At 45.4% G+C, this 24,913-nt stretch overlaps 1 protein-coding gene across 2 annotated transcripts in view; it reads left to right on the forward strand.

Moving 5' to 3' along the window:
• LOC144799842 (solute carrier family 23 member 2-like) overlaps positions 1–24,913 on the forward strand; it is a 533,849-nt gene that overhangs the window by 318,030 nt on the left and 190,906 nt on the right. For both annotated transcript variants that reach the window (XM_078671540.1, XM_078671460.1), the window contains exons 6-7: positions 5,250–5,370; positions 23,292–23,448. In XM_078671540.1, coding sequence (XP_078527666.1) covers positions 5,250–5,370; positions 23,292–23,448 — 278 coding nt within the window. The remainder of the gene's footprint in view (positions 1–5,249; positions 5,371–23,291; positions 23,449–24,913) is intronic.

Genomic DNA, 24,913 nt, shown 5'->3' on the forward strand with positions numbered 1-24,913 from the left:
AACATGACTCCTGCAGAACTCCACATCACAATAAACCAGACCGAAAAAAGCCCATTGCGTTTCTCGCTTCGAGTAGGAAGCAAACCTCTTTAGAGCTTCATTTGATACCCTCGTCATAGTGCAGATAGCGTACATGGGCAACTCCATGGTCTAAGGTTTCAAAGAACGGGAAGAGGTCAGCCAAAATCAGCACTATCGCTTTGTCCCCAAATAGCACTACCATTAAACAGCTTTCTAACCAGGCCATCTCCACACTTTTGAACTTTCCTGTGGGTGAAAATTCCATTACATTTTTTTACTGCTTAGTTTTTCTGAATGTTTAAAACCTTTTTGGGGTTTGAGACAATTTGTCAGATTCTCAGGTACCTGAGTCAAAATCTATTGACTTGCCCCACCACCTTTCTACTAGGGCAGAGGAGATTAATGGGCAAAAGGCGGATGTTTGCAAGCATTCTGGAGACATTGTAGAACTCTGGCAATTATTCTTCACTGACCAGGAACAAAAAGAACATTATTGTTAAAATACTGAGACCCATAGGTTTTCAGTGATAGCCTAGAACTCCCATGGCCACACAGCGTTCCACCAACGCATAACATTTTCCTTCAAAGAAAGGGTTATTTGAATTGTAATATCTAACTGTGCATTCACTATAAAACTGATTGCCGTCCCACATCATCCCCAGCAGTTGATGGAACTTTTGTTTTATGTTTGTGCTGCTTGTTCTTTTTTTAGAGATTGCAGCTGAAAATAAAGGCTCATTTTAAAAGTGATCACTCAATATGGCCTTAATATTTATTATTCCAGTGGTAAGCAAAGTTAAAACCTTGGCCCTTTAAAAATAGCTTGGTGATGATTAGTATCACCAGACCTGATTCCCTGCAACTGGAGGTTCTGCCTCTTATGGTGAAGGAGCTAAGATCTCATGTTCTGGATCAGCTCTAGACCGTCGAGTCAATGGTACTTTTTCTCAGCATGAGAGCATGGATGGGGGAAGAGAAATCATTAGCAGGTCAATCAATTCAGGTGCAATTCACTAAGGTCAGTAAGAATCACAGACTACTAAATGAAGTTAGTCAGTTTATTACAAAGCCAAGAATAACTGAACATACAGACACCTCAAGATGAGGGTGTAGAAATACATCGGAACTAATACAATGCCAAACCTACAGATGAAGTTAAGTCAGTGCAGCATGCACAAAATGATAACATTCGAGAATTAGGATACAGAAAAGCAAGGCACAGGAATCCATATTACCCTGCATTGAAGATTCTGCAGAATAAAGCATCAATCTATCCCTACACTACTACTAAGCTGACATCCCTAATTCAGCATATTGCGGGGCAGGGTCGGTTAAGGTGTCATCATGAGGAGTCTTCCTTAGAAGTCTCTCCACTTCAGTTGGGTCATGCAGCATGAATCTGATGATGCTCTCTCTTCGAAGGCAAAGTAGATGTCCTCGGGCTCTTTTCCTAGTTATGATACATCAATAGCTCAGGTGGCATCACATGATGCACTAATGGTCACGGCATCTGACCAGGCCACATCCTCCTAGTTACAGTTCCATTGGGCAGCAATGCTCACCGAGCAGTGGCTAGATGACCTTGATTCTCAAGCGTTCTCCGGTTAGAAAGTTTAACAGTTCTCCTTATAGGTCAATGTATCCTCTCCTCTCCTTGCCTAACTCCTAAAACAAAGACATTATTCCAACTAACAAGGATGATTCTTCCACCTGCAACACAAGCGCAAGAAATAGAATACCTAATGTGTACATGAAATTCAATTATTAACCCCCAAGGAGAATACATTTCAGGCCTACAGAAATTCATGTAAGAAAGATGTCACTTAGAGTTTACTTTAATACATATATTATGAATGCATTTACTTAATACTGCTATGTAAATCTAAATCAATATGTTCAATAAACACATTGAATACATGAATGATTGTCAGCTGTATACACAAAATCCACACGTTAATGGTTCCAGCCAGTAACATCTGTTTTCTACGTTGATTTCTTCACATTTACATTGAAGTGTCCTAAACACATCACAGTTCACATTATTTAGGTACACATTCTAAGATCGCATGTTAATACAACAAAAGAATATATGTGGATGTGGACTATCTGTGATTATGGTGCAACCCTACAAATGAAAATAAACCTGCGCTACAACAGTCGCAATCTGCTTAGAGGGAGGAGTTTTTTTCTATACCACGCAGGACTGCCCTTAGCCCTGGATTGCAGCATGGACAGACCTACAAAAGCTATAAATCTGAATTAAAATTTACCTTAAAAAGGTGAACCATTTATACAAAAGTTAAAAATCAATAATGTTCCTAAATTTCGTCAAGGCATAGTGTCCCGGATGTTAAATGTGCACAATTTTCCAGCGTCGTAGTTTATCTAATGAAGGGTGTGGTCCAGCATGGGCTAAAACTTCATTGTTAAAAAGGAGGGACAGGGCCGGGTTAAACAGACGAAAAAGAAGAAAAAGGAAGGCAAACTTGGTGATTGTCATTAGAGATTCGAATATTCAATGTAGTCTCGGGTATCGTCAAGAATGTTCAGGCTGGAGCGGAGATACTTGCAATCCTGCTGCGGTAACATTTTTAGCTGCTCTTGTAACGAATTTGGTGAACTAGATATTAAGCATCGTGTTTTCTGAATTCACAGCTGTTATGATGGCTTTTCGGCACGATCTGACTCCGAGTTTGTTCCATTCGACCCGCATTCATTGAGTAAGGCGAGACAGACACATACCACATGCTCAATTGAGTGGTGCCCGGACCCTGTGTTGGTACCTGGGCCATTCTGTTAGATGTTGTAAAAAAGGCCATTCACCCATCCTCAGGGTCAAGAACATTTTTTCCCATAGAACTGCGTAAGTGCTTGATAAAAAGGTTGCCTCTGCTCCGGGCTTTAACCCCGAAGGATCGCCCAGGCATGATTTCTTTTTGGCAGTTGTGCCCTTTCAGAATGAAAAGACCAGCATTGGACTCTTCTTTAATGGATATTTTTAGTGCCTACTGGGGTGGGTGATATTCCCAGTATTCCTTTACGTCAAGCAATTGCAGCGAGTGTTCTAGGTAGCATTGATGTTTTTGTCCAACTTGGCTGGCCGATATTTTTAGCCACAGCCTAGACCTCCTTCCCGCGAATTACACAGTCTGTTACACAACTTGAAGAAGGCACCAGCCCCAACCCCTTGATGATCTAATAGGCCGAATTCTAGTCATATAGACCCCCAAATATTTATAGAATGTCACAGTTTCAATGCTTTTGCCATTAAAAAGCCACCCACCACTCGGCTGCTTCCATTTCCTGTAAGAAATTGTCTTTGTTTTCGATGAGTTTAATTACAGGTCATTACTTTTTGTATATGGAAGCAGCTGATCGAGAAGCCTCTGTAAACCGACCCTTGTGTGGCTGTGTAAAAGAAGGTTGTCTGCATATAGCAGATTATGCAGGATCCGCCTAGTTGAGGAGAGCGTGAGTTGACATTGTCCAGTAGCTGTGATAACTCAGAAATAAAAAGGTTAAAAAAGAGGGGAGCCAGCACACATCCTTCTTTAACACCGCAGGAGATTTGTATTTTTCTTGAGACATGAGATCCCTCTCCCAGCCTTATTAGAAGCCAAGTATTTGAGTGGAGTTGGATTATTGCCTTTAAGAGGGCAAGAGGGATTCCCCATTTCTGAAGTTTATGCCATAGCAGACTCCTGGGCACCCAGTCAAAGGCTGCCTTGAAGTTGACTAAGCAACAATGGAGTGGCATTCTTAGAACTGTTGCTTTCTCCGTCAATACAGATAAAGCGGGCAGATCCCTGGCTGTTCCTGATATGGCCACAAATCCGGTCTGATTAAAAGGTAGACAATGGTTTTCATGTGCCCAGGACGACAGCTCTTCAAGCAACAGACAGGAGTAACGTTTGGATTCGACGTCCAGGAAAGCTATCATCTTATAATGTTTGGGATTGGCTCTCCTTCCTCCTTTAAATATGGGTGGATAATGACTTCTTTCCTATAAATGTTTGTACCATCCATTCTCCAAACTCACAAGTCAACCCTTGAGTGGGAAAACATCCCTGTTTCTTTGGCACATCTTCTTTTTCACTCCCTTTAAAAAATAAAAAATGCCAGCATACGTAGCAATCATTGGCAAAGGCAATAGGCTCGGCATTAGCTTCTGACCTTTCAGCTTTACAAATGCTTATTTTATTCTGACTAGTTTTTTCATGATGGCAAGTGGCACATGAGGAGCCTGGTAGCAATGCTGGGGGAGCTGTCAGCCTATTGTCTCAGTAAAATAAGCATTGTCTAAAAGCTAAACTGCATATTTTTTATAAATAAAGGCACACAGTGCCCCAGTAGTTCCTGGAGCTGAAGGAGACGACTTAGTGTGCAGATATGCGCATCATACAAGAGCAGAATGCCATAACTCACTGTCAAGTAAACAGGTGCTGAAATGGGCTGACCGTGTCTCCCTTGCTGTATAGTGTGGTGGGCAGAAGCAAAATTTGAATTACAGTACAGCCGATCAATGAAGAAAGAGGCTTGACTGAAATCCCCAGTTAGTATTTATAGTACATACATTCTTATTGAAACTAAAGGTCTTGAAACTGTTCTTGTGGACTACACAACTTTGTACACTCATAGTCATTACTGTGTCATACAGCCACTCAGCTCAGGTGTTGAAACATGCAAAAACAAAGGAGGTTTAAGGTCCAAAAGAGCTATTGGCCCCTAGAGGGTAGTGAGGTACTCTGGAGTGAAGATGAAGGGATACACCCACCTGTCAAATATTGCTAACCTAAGGGTACCCCTTTTGGAGAGACAACGCCTCCATAAATGACTGTGCGGGATCTGGGATGCAACACATCTATACAAAACTCTTATTATAGTGAGAAAGGGAAACTACCCTTTTCTTTATGGAACCCTCACCAACTCTGGTAGTGGCATGCTACATCATTGGGTTCACCCTGACTCCTAAAGGTCAGGTTGGGCATGACCATATTTCAGGGAGCTCTTATGAAGAAGGTTGTTTAGGGGAGTGTGACGTTAGATAAAATTCCTCATCACTCCCAAGGTATCCCTTTATTGGTGTGGTGGGTGAGAAGGTTAAAAATGTGATTTAGCAGGTGACGAAGCACCCATTTCCAGTGTGGCCTTCTTCCAGTTCCAGTGTGGAGATGATGAGTGCTAAACGTGCACCCTTCTCTGTTTTGATGCATTGTTCTCTGTTGCAGGACCTTTTGTCTCATCATCCTTTTCTCACAGTACCTCCGCAAGGTGCCAGTACCATTTCCAAAGTACAGTAAAGCCAGGAAATGCCATGTCTCCAGGATCAACTTCTTCCAGCTTTTCTCGGTGAGTGCCTGATCAGCCTCGAAGTGATAAACTGACATCATCACTGACCTGACTGGCAACAGGTGGGAGGTTAGTTTTACGTTTGAAACGTTGAGCTCAATTTAAATATTGTTTTTCAGTGTTTTTTTGCAGATTTTCCTTAAGTTGTATTTGTGAGGTGATTATGTACCAGGTTAAACAAGAACATAGCGTTCCTAATCACCTCCTACAATTATGCTAAGCTGAGCCTTGGTATGTGAGGAACAAGGACATCTCAGTTTAATAAATTCTTCCCTGTGGGTCACAGGAGGAAAGCTCCATTTGCTAATAATTGTTGATGCTCTAATCCCTGACTCCTGAGTACTGCAGCTGCAGTGTGTGGGTGTGTTCAGTTTGGCAAGTAAAGCCCATTACTTGAGTCTGGAACCCCAGGAGCAGCATTCCAGTTCACAATAGAAGTGCAATGGCAATGCGCATAGTTCTCCTGCATGCTGCCACTACGTCATCATATGCAAGACACATGCAACGGCATGTTGTTCACTAAAACATCAATTGCTCCAGACTCTACAGGTGTCTAGGTTGGCTGGTAGCTAAGGGTTTCTAAAGACATTCACGTGCAATCAAAGTAGTTTGGAGTTTCTAATTATTTGCTTACATGTAGTGTGCAAAGTTCCTCTCTGTTCATACGTCTGTGTACCTGCATAGCTTTTATTTGCAAGCTGGTGATATTTCGTCGTGAATGAATGTGCTTTAAGATGATGTCCCTTTTTCCTGTGGGTTAACTCCATTTTCCTCATTACTTTAAAATTGGATAGATGTGTATAATAATTTTTTTCTCTCAACAATTTAAAAAGTGCACAAATGTCCTTATATTAATATGAAAACCTGTGTTAGCGCTTTGACTTGTACAAATTTCAAGGCCTATAAAGTGCCACTTGATGAATCGAAATTCGAAACTGAGACTGTTCAACAAATCAATTTATTTAAATACCCTAAAGCACATTAGGCTCTACAAGGAAGACAGAGAGTGGTTACGTTTTTAAACCATAAAAGTTTATTAAAGTTTAAATGTTTGCACAAGATTGTTCGCTGTTACTAGCACTTTGTTCAATTGGCTGTATTTCTTCTCTAATCATTTCTGGGATGTGTTATTTTGATACAACAGTTCTCAGTCTCTCATCTTTTGTAAGACATTTCTCTTTCCTCTGCACTCTTCCAAGCCAAAGTGCTTACACTCACATTTTCAGCTGCTTGATTTCATTTGTTACTCTTGCTCAGGACTGTTATACGGCATATACTTTCCCAAGTAAAGCTGTGTGTTTGTTGGACAACACAAAATCAGGATTGTGTGAGACTGATTCTGAGCACACCTTAAGGATATGTTGGCCTAAGTTCTGCTATCTCACAGTGCACCATCTGTACCCTTAACCTGGAAAGGTCACACATGAATTATGCAACACAGAACATGCCAACTCTGACTCTCCAAAGAATGGTGGTAACATTTTTGTTTGGTTGCTCATGCACACTCAAAGAGATATCCAAGAAATAGTCAGCAAAGCGTTTCAGTATTTATTGAATTATTGTGATTCTTATATAGAAGACATGCCCTGTAATAATCAATAGAAGAAAACAGAATAGCATAATTAGCATTATGAGAATAGTGAAGAAAATGAATAACTCCACCATTGTGCTATAACAGTGAATTTATGCTGGCATATAAGTACTGTAATATGTTATACTCCTACCTACCGCTAATTAACCTAGTATGTCTAGGGTGAGTGATCTGCCAAATCCCTGTAGGGTGATCTAAATTCCCAATACCTGCGGGTAAGTGTCATCAGGCTACCCGTCGAGGCGGAGATCTGCGCATCCCTCGTAGAGGTGAGAAGGAATTGGCTGGGCTAGAATTCCGGCATACAGTGACCTCACAGTGTCAGTGAAATGCTCCTCTAAATAAGGAAGTGATGATGCTAATATAACAAATAACACCAATGCTGGCTGCCATGCTGAAGCCCCATTCAGGCTGCTATTCTTTATTCTATTCTGATAGCTCTATTGCCATGTGGACTAGGCAAGAGACAACATTTTGTGTAGTTTACCTGGCGTCTGTACAAAATGTTCAAGGTGGTGTGATAGTATGCCTTTGAAGTGGAAATGTAAGCAAATGCAGTGTCAGAGAATATTATCCTGTTCAGGAACGCAAGGAATTGAGTGTCAGATGTCCATGTACAGTATTCAAGAAAAGATGTCAATTTAACGTGAACATGCAAAATGATGGTGTTCTCACTCGATCCGAATGTGACCATGTGACAGGACCACAGAAATGCCTGGCCATATGTGAAACTTGAACATCAGGTAAAACAGGTCTTCTATCTGTAGAAACTCAAACCTTATCCTGATTCCTTCTACATCCAGACCTCACCCACATTTCCTTCTTGGTTACTGGTTCTTCTCAAGTGTTTATTGTACTCAGCAACATATTTAAAACAGAGCCAATGTCAGATTCACATGGTTCTTCTTGACTAAATGTGCAAGACTCAAGAGCCCAATACTTTGCCATTTCGTCCGCATTGCGGTTTCCAGCTGAGACAAAATGTGGCATCCTAATCGCCAGTGCGGGTCCTCCGCACCACTGGCGGCCGGTCCCAACACTGCTAGGGTGGCAAACAGACGAAAGTCCACCCGCCATCCTAATGAGCCCCTATGTTGGATACTAACACCCATTGCAGCTACTGCTTTAAGGTATCCAAGAATCGCTGCAGAAATTATCGCTCACATACCGTCAATTAATGAACAATAGACCAGGCCCATTGGTACATCTCCGACAGCTGTGGGAATCAGAGCGTGGGAACCTAGAGGACGATGACTGGCAAGAAGCTTTCTCCTCCCCAAAGGAAGTTGCTATTCCAATGAGACACCTAATCCAGCTCCAAATCCTCCACAGAACTTACCTATCTGCACATACACTGGCCAAGATGGGGCGCAGGCAGGATCCTGGTTGCCTCAGGATATTCACAGTGGGGTTTACATATTTCCACACGATTTGGGAGTGCCCATATATCCAGCCATACTGGGTGAAAATCATCTCTACACTTACGAGAGTGAGCGGGAAACACATTCCCCACCCCCGCGACTTTCTTTATTAAATGTGTGGGAGGCTACTTACTTTACACAAACTAAGGGCACATGGGCATCATTGGAGTTTGTCCTTGCTAAGAGGATTATAGCTCAGGTGTGGGGAGCTGGGGATTTGCCTAAATATCAGAAATGGGCCAATGATACTGATATTGGCATGGTTGCGTAGCAGGATGTTTTTAAGCACAGGGGTTGCCCCAGGAAATGGGATCACAAATAAGCTAAGTGGAATGTATCGCGTGGTGAACTATGTATATCTCCATCAGTCGAACTGCGTAGAGCGGAGCTGGACACTGATCTTCTTTCTACCTAATGCTGTGCAGAGAATGTGTTCTACTTGTAAAAAGGGTCCTTAGTCGTATTACCATTGTATTTTATTGCTTTTTGGCTTTACTGCCTCCCACTGTACCATCACAACTGTTTAATAAAAAGAGAATAAAAAAAAATTACACAATCCGTTTGAGATCAGGACTATTGTGTTTCACTGGTAAATCCCTGCCCACCCGCTCCTCGTTATGTGTTTGGGGTTGTTCCCCATTTTCTGGTGACCACATCCAGGGAATGCCTACTATAGTAGTAAATACTCAAGAGTCCACTCCAGAACTTAGAAGTAGTCATAAGTGTCTTGTGCGCTGCAGCACCTTTAACAGCATGTCCCCCAGGTTCCGATAAGCCTGTAACAACTCTTGCCCGCTCGAACAGTGAAGAAGCGTTCAGCGTCTCAGCAGTTGCCCCAGCTGCAGGCACTCTCAATGCTCCAGTTTTGCTCAGGAAGTGCAGCAGCACTCAGTAGGTGAAGGCCCTCCCTGAGCGTGTGTGGCCAGCTCCAGCAGCGATCAGAGGTGTCCTGTGCTTCCATTGGCATGGTAAGTTCAGCCCTCCCCAAACGGGGGGAGGGTGTGGTGGATTCTAGCACTCCCAATCTGGTCCCAATGACGTGCCGATGTACTTCTCTGTGACCTTCTCAGTCCAAGGAACAGTTCGGGCAGTATTCAATGCTTGTTTCAACCCACTTGTCACAGCTTTCAGTTCTCTGGTGGGGTACTGAACTTAACAACTCACTCAGAACTGGCAGCTCCTTCTGGCATACAGGGTTGTGATGGGACCTCCAAACAGGGCACCAGTCCACACTATACAGAATTCTATACTGCTGTGTCCCCTCCTAGCAGATAGGTTTGCCGCTATGGCCTGCAAAGGTCACGGAACTTGTTCGGAGAAATAACTTCTACCAGTGGCCTTTCCTGGCACATGAGGTCACCGCAATTATGCAATATAGGTTTCACTCTCCCTGCACTGCACTCACCTCATGGCTATTGTCATGGCAACCCTCACAAGGCATACGGGGGTCGCGGACCTGCTTCTGCACATGGGCAACAACCCTTTTGGTGCAGCAGCTGTCTCCTCACACCTCGTGCCAGGAATTCTCCGGACCAGGCTCCCCACTGGACCTTGTTCCCTCCTCAAAGGGCACCCAGGGCACACTGGGCTTGGCAAGCAGGCAGGCGCTGGTGCTCCATGCTCCAGACCAGGTGGTCTTGGTTTCCCTGGGTGATGCCCCCTCACTCAGCAGGGAGACTAGGAGGCCTTGACTCCCAGCTGTGGTCACAAGCAGAAGTTTTGCAGAGCTTCCCTTCTTCACACAGCCTGTCTGGCTGCTTGGCAGATGGCACAGTTGTGGGATCTCAACCTCCTCTTCTTATAGTCCATTTCCAGACACCAAATGTGATTTAGAGATGCCCGCAAAGCCCAGGTGATTTTGGACTTACTTGCCCTGCTTAAACACACCCGGGGGTCTGCTACAATCGCAGCTTCTGCCGCCACCCAGTCTTCAAACAGTCCCTGGACCTTGCAGCCATATAGTGGAGGGGAGGGGACTACAACTCCCATCATCCCTCTCCCGTCACCTGACGCCCACCATCGCATCACAGTTGAAGCGCCAGGCCACAGGGCGGGCCCGTCCGCGCCCGTCAGCGGCAGGGAGCGGCTGGGCTGGGCCACCCCTCCAACATCTTCCCTGGATTTGAAGTAAGCCTGTGCAATTGACTCTGACTGGACTTAAGGGGGTATTTCTTACATTCCTTCATGCTGAAAGGAGAGTCCAAGTTGAAGGATCAAGGTGTGTTATTTAGTTGTGTTATCTCCGTTAATTTCCTAAATTGTATCTCGGTCAAGTTTTCACCGAGGCCATGAGTAAAACTGCACGCAAGGGGGGGACAGGGGCAGGAGTGATGGGGAGCCTAGATGCCTTCCTCAAGCGGGCAGAATCCGTGTTAATACACGAGATTGAGCTCACCGAACGGAGGCTCTCCTTAGACCCACTAAATACACTTGCAAAGCAAGTTCTAGTGCCAGAGCCCAATGTCACTGTAGCTACGAGCCCCCAAATCTCTCTAAGGATTATATCTAGCTACAGCAGGGTACTCCCCAATCTTCACAAATGGACAATTCGTCTTGCCCAACCTCATTTTCCCCACCAAACACCCGCACTAGGCATCTAAGGCCATCACAAGCCCCTAAAGGTAACGATCAGTCTAAGAAAAGGAAAGCGCCTAGTGCCCCCAAAAGCTAGTCACCAGATCTCAAAGCAGGCAAAGAACAGGAATGCAGCTCATGGGCCGAGAGAGCCTATGGCTATACCCACTGACTTGGATAGCACCAAGGGGGATGAGGTTAGCGATAATCCATCCGCACTGGTGACAGGTCATCATGACTCCCCAAGGGTTCAGTCTGACCTCATAAAACAGTTGGAAGAACAACTTTTAGCCCTGATTAACCCCGTAATGGTGAAACTTGGAGTAATTGACCAAAGATTGAGCAATATTGAGCAGCACATATTTAAGGATCAACCTGCTAACCCTGGGAACAGACATGTTGAAGACTCAGCCGTTAGGGAGACAAGAACTCTATGTAGACCACCACGCTCCAACATAGCCTGCCCCTCATCTTCCATGGTAACCCCTCTGAATCCCCCTACATTATACAAACCAAAAGGTAGGGAAGGGCCAAAGGGCCCAGTAGGGAGACCCCAGGGCTTGGGAAGCGCTTTGTTGGTAGGAGCATCCTTACATCTTCCACCCGAGGCGACCTCACAAACCATTATTTTAGTAAATGTTCCAAAACTACAACATCAAGAAGAGGAGCAATGGTCCTCACTTAAGAATAAGGCCCTCCACTTTTTGAATATCAAGACAGGGCTTGGGAACCATCTCTTTAGTGAGTTTAAGATGGTGAGAAGGGTAGCTTGGGTAGGCCATTCTCAAAAAGGTTTGGATAGGGACTGTGTAGTGTTAAGATTCAGGTCCCCGAACATGGTTCGGTGTATCCTGGTTCGGGGAGCCCCCCCTTCGGATTATTACTGAGGCTGTGTTCTCCAGCTGGGATACTTCTACCGATCTGATACACATCCCAGGTCAGCAAGGTTGAGGCCAACCTGGAACTGGCCAGGATCCACCATTTGTGCAGTCTCGATGGTCAGTAGATTTGAGGTGCTTAGCACACTGGATGAAAACGATTGACTGCCTCCCAAAACAGACCGCAAAATATATAGTGTGAGTATAACCCAGGGCCCTAGTGAGAACATAGTTATAAGGAATAACCAGAGCCAAGGGGCCACAATGTTATCCACTATCGATCACATAGGGGTGGATAATAGTACAAATAAGGACTCAAAGGCTGTTGTACGTCCAGGGCTAGGCAAAGTTGTCCCCATTGTAATCCCTGGTGAAAGCAGGCACAACCAACACAGTAATCTAAGCTTTGGCTGTACACAATTGTCTTTGGTCTCATGGAACATCGCAGGGTTAAAAAGTAACTATGTTATAATACTTCAGGAAACATGGCTAGTCAAACCAGCGTACAGACAAGGTTACTTAAATTTCTTTAAGCCCGCTGCCCCCAGTTTGTGGGGTAGACCGATGGGGGGTTTAACCACCTGGGTGAGACAGGATGACAGTTACCAAGTCAAACAGATGGACACCGAGAGTGATGACATCTTAATAATTAAAATCCAAACTTCGGAGTGTAAGGACCTCTTCATTTTTAATATCTAAGCAAGGGGGAAGCCTGGGGGTAAAGCCTTGGATACCATTGCCTGTTAGACTCGCATCTCGACCTTTACAATGGAAAGGGGAACATTTTAGTAGCAGGAGATTTCAATTGTTGGTTTGAACCGCTTGATAGCAATGACATAGACCTCACTCTGGAGGAAGACTGTTCTTGGGACATTCTGCAACTGTCCCTACCCCCAATTAAGAAGGGAACAGAGGTTACATTGCAGCTTAAAGTATTATGCCTGGAACTGGGGCTAAGGGCTGTGAATGGAAGAACGGAATCCGATAAGCAGGGAGCTCCCACTTTCAATAATGGATTGCGTAGTAGCCGCATAGACTTCATCCTTTTTAACAAGGAAAACTGGTTCTCTATTAAGGACATGGTCGTATTGGAAAGGGTGGAAAGTGACCACAATCCGCTTGTATTGTCTTTTCAGTTTTTAGGAAGTTATTCTTCAGAAGCTTGCCCAGCGGGTATTGACACTTTCCTCACCAACGACACAAGGAGAGTAAAATAGTCGACTGCCTTCTTAAAGAGGATAATTTAGCTGTGATGAGTGAGTTGGCCATTGAGGCTACAGCTGACCTTCAAAAATGTGTCACGCAGCAGGATATGGTGTCTAAAGTTATTCCCATCCACACTGAATATTTTAACAAGCTCAAGGGCTTTTTTATAATAAATGTACCACATGTGAAGAATAGGTCTAATTCCATGGCGAAAACATTTTATGGGAAATCATGCAGGGATGCTTACAAAGCCTTGGCTAGGGCTATAAGAACCAAAAACCGGGACAGGATTAAAAACGCTAGGGTGGCGTACAAGAAAGCGCACTATGACGCAAAACGGGTATGGGATGAGCAGCACTGGATGGAGTTGTATCATGCTAGCAGAGACAGGAATATGGTAGCATTCTGGGATTTGGTCAAATGGGGGAAGGGGAATCCTAGGGACCAACCATCTAACCATGTACCACCAGAGCTGTGAGTATCGCATTTTACGACCCAATTCGACCCCCCAGCTCAGGATTTAGAGCTGTGCCCTGATCTCCCTAATATCCCCAAATACATCATACCCCTACATTTCACCAAGTTGGAGGTCGAAAGAGCGTTTAACATGGTCCCGAATGGTAGAGCGCCCGGGTTGGACTGTGTACCAGCTGACCTGTTCTTACATGATAGGGGAGTGTGGGTAACTCATATTAAGTCCCTTGCCAACACTATTGCAAAAGGCTCCCTCATAACAGACACATGGAAGGGTGCTGAGATCATCCCGATCTATAAGAAGGAGGATCGCACAGACCTGGGAAATTACAGGCCAAAAGCTTAATAGACTGCATCAACAAGGTGATCGCCAGGCTCGTCCTGAGCAGAATCCAAGGCTGGATCGAGGAGCAGGACATTTTGTCTCCTCTTCAGGCTGAGTTCCGCTCACATACGAGCACTATTGATCAGGTTTTCAGATTTGTTTTAATTTATTGGCGGGTGGTAATCCTTAGAGGAGGCACGTTATATGCTGCATTTGTCGACCTTAAGTCGGCATTTGATTTAGTGCCGCGTGCCAAGATGTGGAGCGCCTTTGCTGAACAGGGTATGCCACTCGCTACACTGGCTTTTTTAATCAAACTTCATAATGCAAATTTTGCCCTAGTACGGTGGGGACAGCAAGGGAAAGTAACTGATAGGTTTCTCATCTCCAGGGGGGTTCAACAAGGGTGTGTGCTAGCACCAACACTCTTCTCCTTCTACATTAACAGGGTGATTCAGTATTTCAAGAACCATCCCACTGATGCCCCCAAACTCGATGGCAAGATGATCCCTCTGCTAATGTTTACAGATGACACCCTGGTAATCTCTAAAACGCAGCAAGGCCTCCAGAAGGCTATTGTGCATTTTGAGGTGTTCTGCAAGGATCATGGTCTTATCATTAATGTGAATAAGATAAAGTTTATGGTGCTGCACAAGCATAAGTTTGTAAGAGGGAGTGTGGTTATGAATGGTGTTACGCTGGAGCAGACCCAAGTCTTCTCCTACCTTGCTATAACACTGGGTTCTAAATTAGACTAGAAACCTCACACTAATCAGCTGGCTATTAAACATGCACAACTAGCTGGTGCCCTAACAAAGGAACTCCACCCTTCAGCTACAAAACCGATTGCCCCAGCGCTTAAAATTTACAGTACTAAAATCAGCGCGTCAGTCTTTTACGGGGCTGAACTATAGGGGTTCAGTACTTTAGCAGCATTAACGAGCCCCCAAAATGAGTTTTTGAGGGGAATAACTGGCCTTCAAACATCCATGCCACTATTGCCCCTCTTTTACGATTTGGGATGTCAACGAATAGAGGACGTAGCACGATTTAGACCTGTGGCTTACTGGAGGAGACTGTGGGTCACCCCTGATCTCTCCCAGTATGCTCAGGCTTTTCTCGAAGTTAGATATGCTGATAGCGCTAGTAGAATTCCATGGATGAAAGAGGCTAAGGCAGTCTACACCGCTATGGGCTTGAGCTCTCTTTGGGAGAATCCCGCTGCTAATGTTTTCCCGCCTAGAAAGGTTTTCAAGGAGTTATATTGGACCATGGTTTCTATGAAAAGCTTTAGGATGTGTACCAGTCCATCTCTTACAAGAGACTTCCTGGAGCTAAAACATGATATTGCTTACGAAGGGTACTGGGATTTTATCACACTTCCCTGTGATAGGAAACGGTATCACCAATTCAGGGTGGGAACGCTTCCTGTCAATTCATTCACCAGCAAATGGCATGCCAAAACCAGCACAAGTTGTCCATTTTGCCCATCCCAGCCGGAAAGTATGGCACATATTTTGTTTATCTGTCCAGTGTACAAATATCCTAGGCACACCTGGCTGAAGCCTATTTGCCTGTTGAAGGGCATTACCACTGGTGCAGAGGCACTAAGGATACTCAAAACAGATTGTTCAGAACCCACTGTTATTGCTGTCGCAAAATTCTTACACTGGATGTGGGCAATTTGTGTGCGCAAGTTAAGCCAGAACTAAAAGTGTTGGTAACATCTTTATATATACATAATACACAGTTAAATTAATTATGTGATGCTCATTGTACGTTGGCCCTGGATTCTTTTTCTACACTTTTTATAGCTTTTATTCTGTTTTTAGATAAATTATTGTGTATTTGGATGGACTAACTTGATGGTGAATTCTTTTGCTGTGTTGTCCTGTAACTCATATTAGAATGGAATGTCCACCTTTTTTATGATATGTGCATCGAAATAAAGACCTTTTTGAATTGAATTGATTTAGGGTCTGAGTCTTTGACGTTATATGTTGATACTCTGCTACTTTTGAAGTGTATACTCTTCCTCTTGAAAGGTGTTATAAATTGGGTTACTTGTAGAGTGGGGTAGGAGCCCTGGTTAAGCAGTAACCACAAACACAGACAGGATAAGGCACTAGCAATCGCCTAAATTATCCGGTTTTCACCCTCTGGTTGCTTGGTACAAAGCAGTCAGGCCTAACTTGGAGGCAATACATAAAGTATTTGTGCACTATTGTAAATAGTAAAACAGTGAAAACACCATTAAAAAAAATCCACACCAGGTTGGAAAAATAGATATTGATTTAATAAATAAAACAAGACGAAAACGACAAAAATCCAATTAGTAGAACTTGGGATGTTGAATGTTATAGTTTTAAGTGGAAAATAGCACCAAAAAGCACAATGATTTATTGGGATATCTGGTTACGCCGTGCCAGGACAAAGTCACTAGCTCAGGGCGACCGTAATGGAATGAGGGCTGGCTACAGAGACTCAGTCCGGCCTGCTGAACAAAGTACCTTCAAACGGGGAGCCGAGTACCACCCCCTCCAATGGATCCCCTCACGCCAGCCCATAAAGAACTAGGCTGTAGCTCCCTCCCCCAACTAGGCCGAGTGTGACTTCCAGCCTAAGCATTAAAGCGCCTGGTCATCTTTATCAGACATATACAATGGACCATGAGTCAGTTCCCCCACAGTCAAGGCACATCTTCCTGCTCCTCCGGCATAGCCTCATTCCAGCGGGAGGTCGACCCAGAACGCGAGCCACGACTCGAGCGCGATCTCCCACGTCGCTGACGTTGATTCCTGAGGCCTCCCCTGGCAGCACTGCTCGAAGAGGAGTCCGATTCCCCCCCTTTCGCTGTGTTGATCCGAACCTTCACCGTTTCATCCGTCCACTGAAAAACCTCTTCTGGAGTGTCAAAGAATCGCGTGCGAGACTGGAAGATGACCCGCAGCCTTGCAGGGTACAGCAATGCATATTGAATCTTTAGGCTCCTGAGGCGAGCCTTGGCTGCGAGGAAGGATTGACGTTGTTGTTGAACCAGTTTTGTGTAGTCCGGGAAAATGAGGATATTTGCTTTCTCATAGTTAAGCGTACCCTTCAATCTTGGCTGCTTCAGGATAGTATCTCGATCGGCATAGTTCAGAAATTTGGCTATCATTGGTCGTGGGCACGCACCAGTCGGGGGCTTCTGCAGTAGTGCACGGCGGGCCCTCTCGACCACAAAACAGCAAGAGAGGACATCTGCAGGAATCCAGCTCTCCAGCCATTACGTCAGGAAGCGTTCCGCATCACCCCCCTCACAATTCTCCGGAAACCCAACAAAACGAAGGTTTGCAGCGCCGGGCGCGCCCCTCTGCACCCTCAACTCTCAACGCCAGGCCTATCTGTATTTTCTCCAGGGCTAGGACTCTCTTCTTAAGGGTAGTTACAACGTCCTCCACCTCTGAAATACGCGTCTCCGCGCCTGTGATGCGTTCCACAGCGTTCCGCAGGTCTTGGCGAAGGAGCATAACATCGGAACCCACTGCACCAATTTTGGCATCCAGGGCGTCTCTTGACTGCGTGATCGCGGCCAAGAGCGCCGCGTTATCCGGCACCTGCGCCTGTGGTCCCCCAGTGCCAACCGCCTCCGTGAATTAATCTATTGGCCCTTGTTTGCCCTGGCCTCCACCGGCTCCGCCTCGTGTCATGCTGCCTGCTGTGTGAGGGGCAATGTATTGGCAGTCGTATAGCCGGTGCCGTCCGCAGGCCCGACTCCCAAGTGTGTGGCTACCCACTGTTGTTTACCCGCCTGAGGGGGGTGAAATTTCCCCACCTGTCGCTATCAGTGCCGAGTCTCTCTGTATCAGTGGCGTGTCCCCCTGGCAGGCGTTCACTCTGAACTTGGCACGGGCTCCCCGGCCGCACCGGCCCAGGGCTTCGTCGTAGGTGGGTTCCCCTCCGGCTGGCCAGCTCTATGAAAATATGCACCAGGGCCCGATCTGACCCCCAAGACCCCAAGCTCCCACCGCCCCTGTCACACCGCCTGTCACCAGGCCGTCAACCGCAGCCAGTCAGCCCCGGGGGTTATCGGCTCTCCTCACTGACCTGGGAACTCGGCAGCGCCACTCGTCAGTCCAGGCGCACCTTCCTGCCGATCAGAGCGGCAGCGGGGACCTCACAAGATGCCGTCCCCTCTCTCCTGCTGCCCCCGGGCCGGGCCTCCTCAACGGTCCGCAGCGTCGCCAAGTCTTCCTGCCGCCGTCCCGCAGGATATATGGTCCCCAAGTTCTTCTGGCTCCCCGGTGGGCGGTGGGTACAAGCTGCGCCGGCGCCCGACCCCAGCAGCCGCCGCCAGCCGGGCCACGGCAAAATTGAGGCCCCGGCTTTATAGGCCCCACTGGACCTCGCCGATCGCGGCACTCTGGCGGGACGCTCCGCGACCGTCGGAGCCGATTTGGGTGCCGCTTTTCGCTGTCGAGTGTTGCCCCAGGGACCAGGCACCAGTACAGGTACAGTGGGTACCTTTCAGATGACCAGGGCAGAATTAGTAACCAGGATAAATGCTGGCTGGTCGGAGCTCACGCTCTACACGACCGCCATGCCCGCCGGCTAAGCCACGCCCCTCCAAGTCTGTTTTTAAACCAATGTGCGACCTTATTAACAAGTTGAACATGTCCTTCCCCTTGCCTTAACCTGGTCGCAACTTTGGAACTCGCTTTAAAACAATAGTGTAAAGAGTCACTTCTGGCAAAATCTGCAACACTGGAAATTTCCCAACAATTCTGGTGCAAGTTAATATGCCCTTCCTCCCCAGCTGATGCATGTTTTCTTGGTGGCTTAAATTAGGCACTTTGATTAATGTTACAATTAAGCGCTAATAAGACAGCCATTTCATGTGATCCAGTCTTCCACTCATTAGGGATAGCTAACTTAGTAACAGTTTTCAGCATAAAGCGTGATGCCACAGCATCTCTGCATTTTGGAGGTCAAGATCTTCTTTGTCAGTATCTTGCACACTAATCTGGGGTGACAAGTGGTCAAGTGGCAGCCCTTTTATAGTGTATTTTATCTAAGATGGGAATTTTAAGTGCAGCGGCAGATAAGGCCATCATGGCATTGGAGAATGCAGACGGGTGTTCCCAGGGCAATGAGGACATTACTAATGCACATACGACTCTCTTTAAGGAAGTTAAAGGCTTCTTTTTGAAACCTGTGAACAATAAGAGGGTCTGCCCATTCAAATCAGCAAAATGGTATAATCCAGCCTGTAGGATGGCAAGATTAAACCTAGGAGCTGCAATTAAAAGTAATAATTTGGATGGGATTCGTTCTGCTAGGAAGCACTACAAAAATTGTATTGCAAGGGCTAAAAGAGAATGGGACGAGGATCACTGGCAGAAGCTAAAGTGTGCAAGCGACCGTAAGCATTCTAGACTCTTCTGGCATATTGTCAAATGGGGTCATGATAGGCCTCTTGAAGCTCCCAATAACAACGTCTCCCATGATGCGTGGGTTAAATTTTTTAGTGAGCAATATTCCTCCAGGGACAAATTTTTTAACAGCTCAAGCTTAACTTACCTGTATGCAGATGAGGACATCTTTGTGCAGAGTGAAGTATTGTCTGCCTTGAAATCAGTTCATCCCGGCCGAGCCCCGGGTATAGATGGAGTCCCTGCGGATGTATTTCTAAATGACACCGACAGGTGGAGTAAATACATCTGCCTTTTACTGAATCATATTGCCAGGGGCGCTGATATCCCGGTATCATGGTGTGGTGCTGTTATTATTCCAGTATATAAAAAGGGAGATCGTGCCCAACCTTGTAATTACCGCCCAATCAGCTTAATTGATACAGTTCAAAAAGTTGTTGGGCGTGTAATTATTAACAATTTGTTAGATTGGGCTGAGGAGCAGAATGTTTTATCTCCTTTCCAGGCTGGGTTTCGTAGAGCAACTAGCACTGTGGACCAGGTCTTCCGTTTTCAATTGATACAATGGAGGACCGTGGTTCTGGGAGGTTGCAGCCTGTACGCAGCGTTTGTTGACTTGCGGGCTGCATTCGACCTGGTGCCGAGGGCAAAACTGTGGGAGGTGCTCGCAGCTTTAGGGGTCCCAATGACTATTTTAACCTTGATTATGAGACTCCATGAGTGCACTTACGCTAAAATCCAATGGGGTGGCTATGGCAACGATACCATTGATTTTTCAGTCGCCAGAGGAGTTCGACAGGGTTGCTCAATGGCACCAACACTTTTTACTCTTTTTATCAATGGAGTTGTTGCCCGCATGCAATCCCAGTCTGTGGACGCTCCCTCCCTTGCAGGTGCAAAAGTTCCTATTTTAATGTTTGCAGACGACACCCTAATTTTATCAAAATCCCCCAGCGGTCTCCAAAAGGCATTGGTAATTTTTGATAAATTTTGTAGCGATCATGGCTTGGAGGTAAACGCAGATAAAACAAAACTCATGGCTTTTAATCCCTGTAGAAATTTTAAATCTAAAATAACCATGAGTGGGCGTTGCCTCGAAGTAGTAAATTCTTTTACCTACCTGGGGATTCATATTTCAAATGACAACAGATGGAACCAACATATAAACATTGCAGTCTTAAGACACAAACAACTGGCTGGTACCATCATCAAGGAGCATTTTAAATCTTTGACTAAACCTATCAAACCACCTTTGATCATATATGAGGCAAAGGCCATAGGGTCAGCTTTGTATGGGGCTGAGATATGGGGGCAAGAAAACCTTCAGGACCTACAGGTCTCAGAAAATAATTTCCTTCGGAAATTAACAGGCACCCCACAGAGTAGTCCCCTTCTGCCTCTTAGATATGATCTCGGTAGGAAAGAAATATCGGTAATGTGCAAACTTCGTCCAATATTATATTGGCGTAGAATTTGGACCACCCCTGAGTTGTCGCAATATGCCGCAGGGTTTGCTGATGTCATCAAAGCAGACCAATTTCATAAAATTAGATGGTTCAGATCTTTAAAAGCAGCATTAGATGAATTAGGGTTAACTGAACTGTGGTCCGACCCAACTGGGTCGTCCTTCCCATCTAAGATATTTATAAAAAATCTTTTCTGGGAACAGGTAGAAAACAGGAGTCTCCTTAGTAACAACCATGGGTCTATGACGGTTATCTTTCTAGAAGCAAAGCTTTTTCCCATGTATGAAATCTATTGGGATCTAATAACGAAACCCATGGACAGGAAACTGTTTTTTCAAATGAGGGCTGGCTCTCTACCTTTATGTAATTTAACTGCAAAATGGAGAGATGGATGCCCAGCTGTATGCCCAGTCTGTGGGGAAGGAAAGGAAACGTTGGGTCACTTTCTGTTTTCTTGTTATGCATATTCTGTTCCCAGACGTGTTTGGTTGGCTCCTATGTCTAGAAATCTGGGTACTAAAAGTAGCATGGTAGCACTACGCATAATAAAAACTACCTCCTTAAATTGGATTGTAATTGCGACCGCAAAGTTCCTAGGGTGGGCGTGGGTAATTAGGCAGAGATTGCTAGTAGAGTAACTACTCTCTGGTTAGTGAACAGTGATTGCTAGATTATCTACTCTCTGTTCCCCATGCGAAGGTGTCTTATCTGTTTTAATCTGTTTTTATTATGAACTTTGCACTTTTGGTCTATATACTGGATGAAATGAATTTTAAACTGTCTTTTTAAAATGTACTGTGCTTAAGTCATATTCGATTTTGTAATTTAATTGTATTTTTATTATGTGTTTGTTTGTTTGCTTTTATGAGTAATACTCGAATAAAGCACTTTTGAATTTGAATTTGTATTTTATCTAAGATGGGAATTTCTGACATAACCATAGGAATGTCTGACATAACCTACGTGCATCAAGATGGGAGTCTTAGATAAGGTACTACACTGTTTATGTCATTGTTCTTGTCTGACTTTGAGATAGCGATAAGAAGGCACTTGTCCCAGGCTGCTGTCACGTCAGGTGTTCTTATTGATGATATTGTCTGAGGGATTTGATAATTTCACAGTTTCTTGGAAAGATAAGGACAGACAACATCTACGTCAAAGGTAGACATGATGATGATTCTTCAAAAATAAAGAAAATGGAAGCTCAGCCTGCTCAAGATGAAATCTGGCCTCACGGACTTTACATCAGTGCAAGCAATAGTTCAAGCAGATCACCTGATCACCTGATATACCTGATATACCTGTGTAACATGAGTTCGTTACTCAAAATGCACACATCATATATGTTTGACTCTCATGCTGTTCTCTGCACCTATGCATTTATTTTAGAGGGCCTGTCTCAGGTACAAATCCTAAGCTTGGTACCGCTGGCCCAACTTTGCACTTTAGTGTTTGGCTGTGGAATGAATGTTGTGCCAAAGGATGGAATGTTTGTGTCAATGACTTTGTTTTCCTTAAGAGTGCTCTCACTGATCATGTGTGGTGTTGAAAGTGATTGGTATGTCTTCCTTCATGGTTCAACGCTGGTGGTCCTACCTATAATCCAAGGAAAATGTGCTCATGTGGTCTTGTGATGTGATGTGATGTGTTGGATGATGTTCTGGCTATGTTTGGTGTTATGATAGAGTGCATGGTGTATGAAAACAATGGTTATGGAACAATGATGTTGCAGGGTATGGTGAACTGTAGTAGTATGTGATATGATGAGGGTTTGCTATAGTGCAGTGTGATGCTCAGAAGTGTAATGTGGTATATTGTAATAAGTGTATTGGGATGGGGTGGTGCATGATCTAATCTGTTGGCTACGTTGTCTCTCATCCTTAGTTTTCTCTCTCTCTTTCACTTTCCGTCCATTCTCTATTTCTCCCATCTCTCTTTTTTCCTCTGTCTGTCTCCTTCTTCCACTTACTCACTCACACAGGCTCTGGCTCTTTCTTTCTCTTTCTCCTTGTCTGAAGGTAGCCTAAGAAGCCCCCATGTCCTTCCTCTTTTCATGACAGTGCCTGATGATGTGGGTTAATGGTTCCCTCTCTCCTCATCAATGACCCACAACACTGTTGAACTCGTACACACTAGTGCAACTTTCCAAATATGTTCTAAATTCATACTAACTGTAAGATATTTGTGCATTTATTTCGATACCATAAAACTTTGCAAACATCTGTAAAGTATGTTTTAAAGCTTCTTTTGTGCAGAATCAATGGTCCTCTTGCATGGGTGTTCTTCACTTATGCTGTCTCACTTTTAATCTTTTGAACTCCTTTAGGTGTGAGGTTTGTGCTCTGTAAAACAAACACAACATTAATTAATTAATTAATTATTTAATTAATTAATTAATTAATCAGTCTTCATGGCCACTCTCTAGACGTCATGAGGGAGGGATATCCGTCCCCAACCCTTTCTTGTCTTTGGAAAAGATCTTTCTTGGATGCAGTCAATCAGCCTAGACGTTATTAGACAAGTGCCCAGCGCTTGAGTGGTTGTACTCATACGTTTCTTATTTCTGATTGGACAGATGCTTTTGGGGATCTGCATCTCTTGGCTCGTGTGCTACATCTTGACAGTGACCAATGTGCTTCCTTCAGACCCTAAGAGCTATGGCTACTTGGCTCGTACGGATGTGAAGGGGAAAGCTGTCTCTGAGGCGCCATGGTTCCGCTTCCCTTATCCAGGTACAGTCTGCTGTCGCAGACCCTCCAGGTCTAAATATTAAAATGTCTTATTTTTTAAAGATTTCATGTAAGCTAACTGGAAGTCCGTCATGGGATGGAACATGTTTTAAGATGTTTGGAAAAACACATGGCTCCTATAGGGATTCCCACTACTCGAGTTGGCACAAAATTGCTCTAAAAGATGCTTGGCTAGGGATGTAGCCTAACAGCTGGGTCAGTCGATCTCAAATCTGGGGAACAGGGTTTGAGTCTTGCAATGACGTTCAACATCCTGTGATTCTGGGCACCTCACTTAATCTCCCCGTGCCTAGCAAAAATGAATGTGTCCCTGTGTAAGCAACAGATGCTCAGTAAATCGCTCTGAGAGAGAGCGACCCTTGACCCTGTTCTTCAGGCAGGTCACTCCACACGCTGCACAGCACCACCTGTTTTTTTGTGCCCCTGAGCCCGCTGCTGCCGCTTGCTAGAAGTTCGAGGCCCACCTCCACCTGCAGGCTACCACCTGCGCCTCATCCCTGGTGGCCAGTGGTAGGCCGTAGGTTCTTGTCGCTTGCTCTGTCCCCTTTTTGCCTGTTTGCCCTGATGTAATTTTGCTTTCTGTTACTGTGTTGTATTCTGTTTTGATTCTGTTATTGTATTGTATTCTATTTTATTCATGTTTTCCCCCTTTATTCCTCTTGCATCGTACTGTGCCCTTCTGTTTTTCTGCCGGTTTTAACCTCCCGTTTTTCCAGCCGCTGCGTCCCCTGCGGCCCCGCCCCACTGCTCGCCCATTCGCCGTCTGCACCCGCCTCCCAGCTGTTCCTCCCTATCACCTCCCCTGATATGGCAGGCGCTTCGCGGTGAGGAGAGCGACCCATGACTCTGTACTTCAGGCAGGTCGCTCCCCACGCTGCTCAGCACCACCTGTGTTTTTGTGCCCCTGAGCCCGCTGCGGCCGCTTGCTAGAAGTTCAAGGCCCGCCTCCACCCGCAGGCTACCACCTGCACCTCATCCCTGGTGGCCAGTGGTAGGCTATAGGTTCTGTGCGCTCGCTGTGACCCCTTTTTGCCTGTCTGCCTTGATGTGATTTTGCTTTCTGTTACTGTGCTGTATTCTGTTTTGATTCTGTTATTGTGTTGTATTCTATTTTATTCTGTTTTTCCCCCTTTATTCCTCTTGCATTGTACTGTGCCCTTCTGTTTTTCCGCCCGTTCTAACCTCCCGTTTTTCCCGCCGCTGCATCCCCTGCGGTCCGCCCCCCTGCTCGCCCATTCGTAGCCCCGCTCCTGCCTCCCAGCTGCTCCTCCCTCCCACCTCCCCTTATATGGCGGCTGCTGCGCAGTGAGGAGCGCCACCCTTGACTCTGTTCTTCAAGCAGGTAGCTCCCCATGCCGCACAGCGCCACCTGTGTGTCTGTGCCCCTGAGCCCGCTGCTGCTGCTTGCTAGAAGTTCGAGGCCTGCCGCCACCCGCAGGCTACCACC

This window comes from Lissotriton helveticus, chromosome 1_1, assembly GCF_964261635.1.
Source record: "Lissotriton helveticus chromosome 1_1, aLisHel1.1, whole genome shotgun sequence".
Lineage (NCBI taxonomy): Eukaryota > Metazoa > Chordata > Amphibia > Caudata > Salamandridae > Lissotriton > Lissotriton helveticus.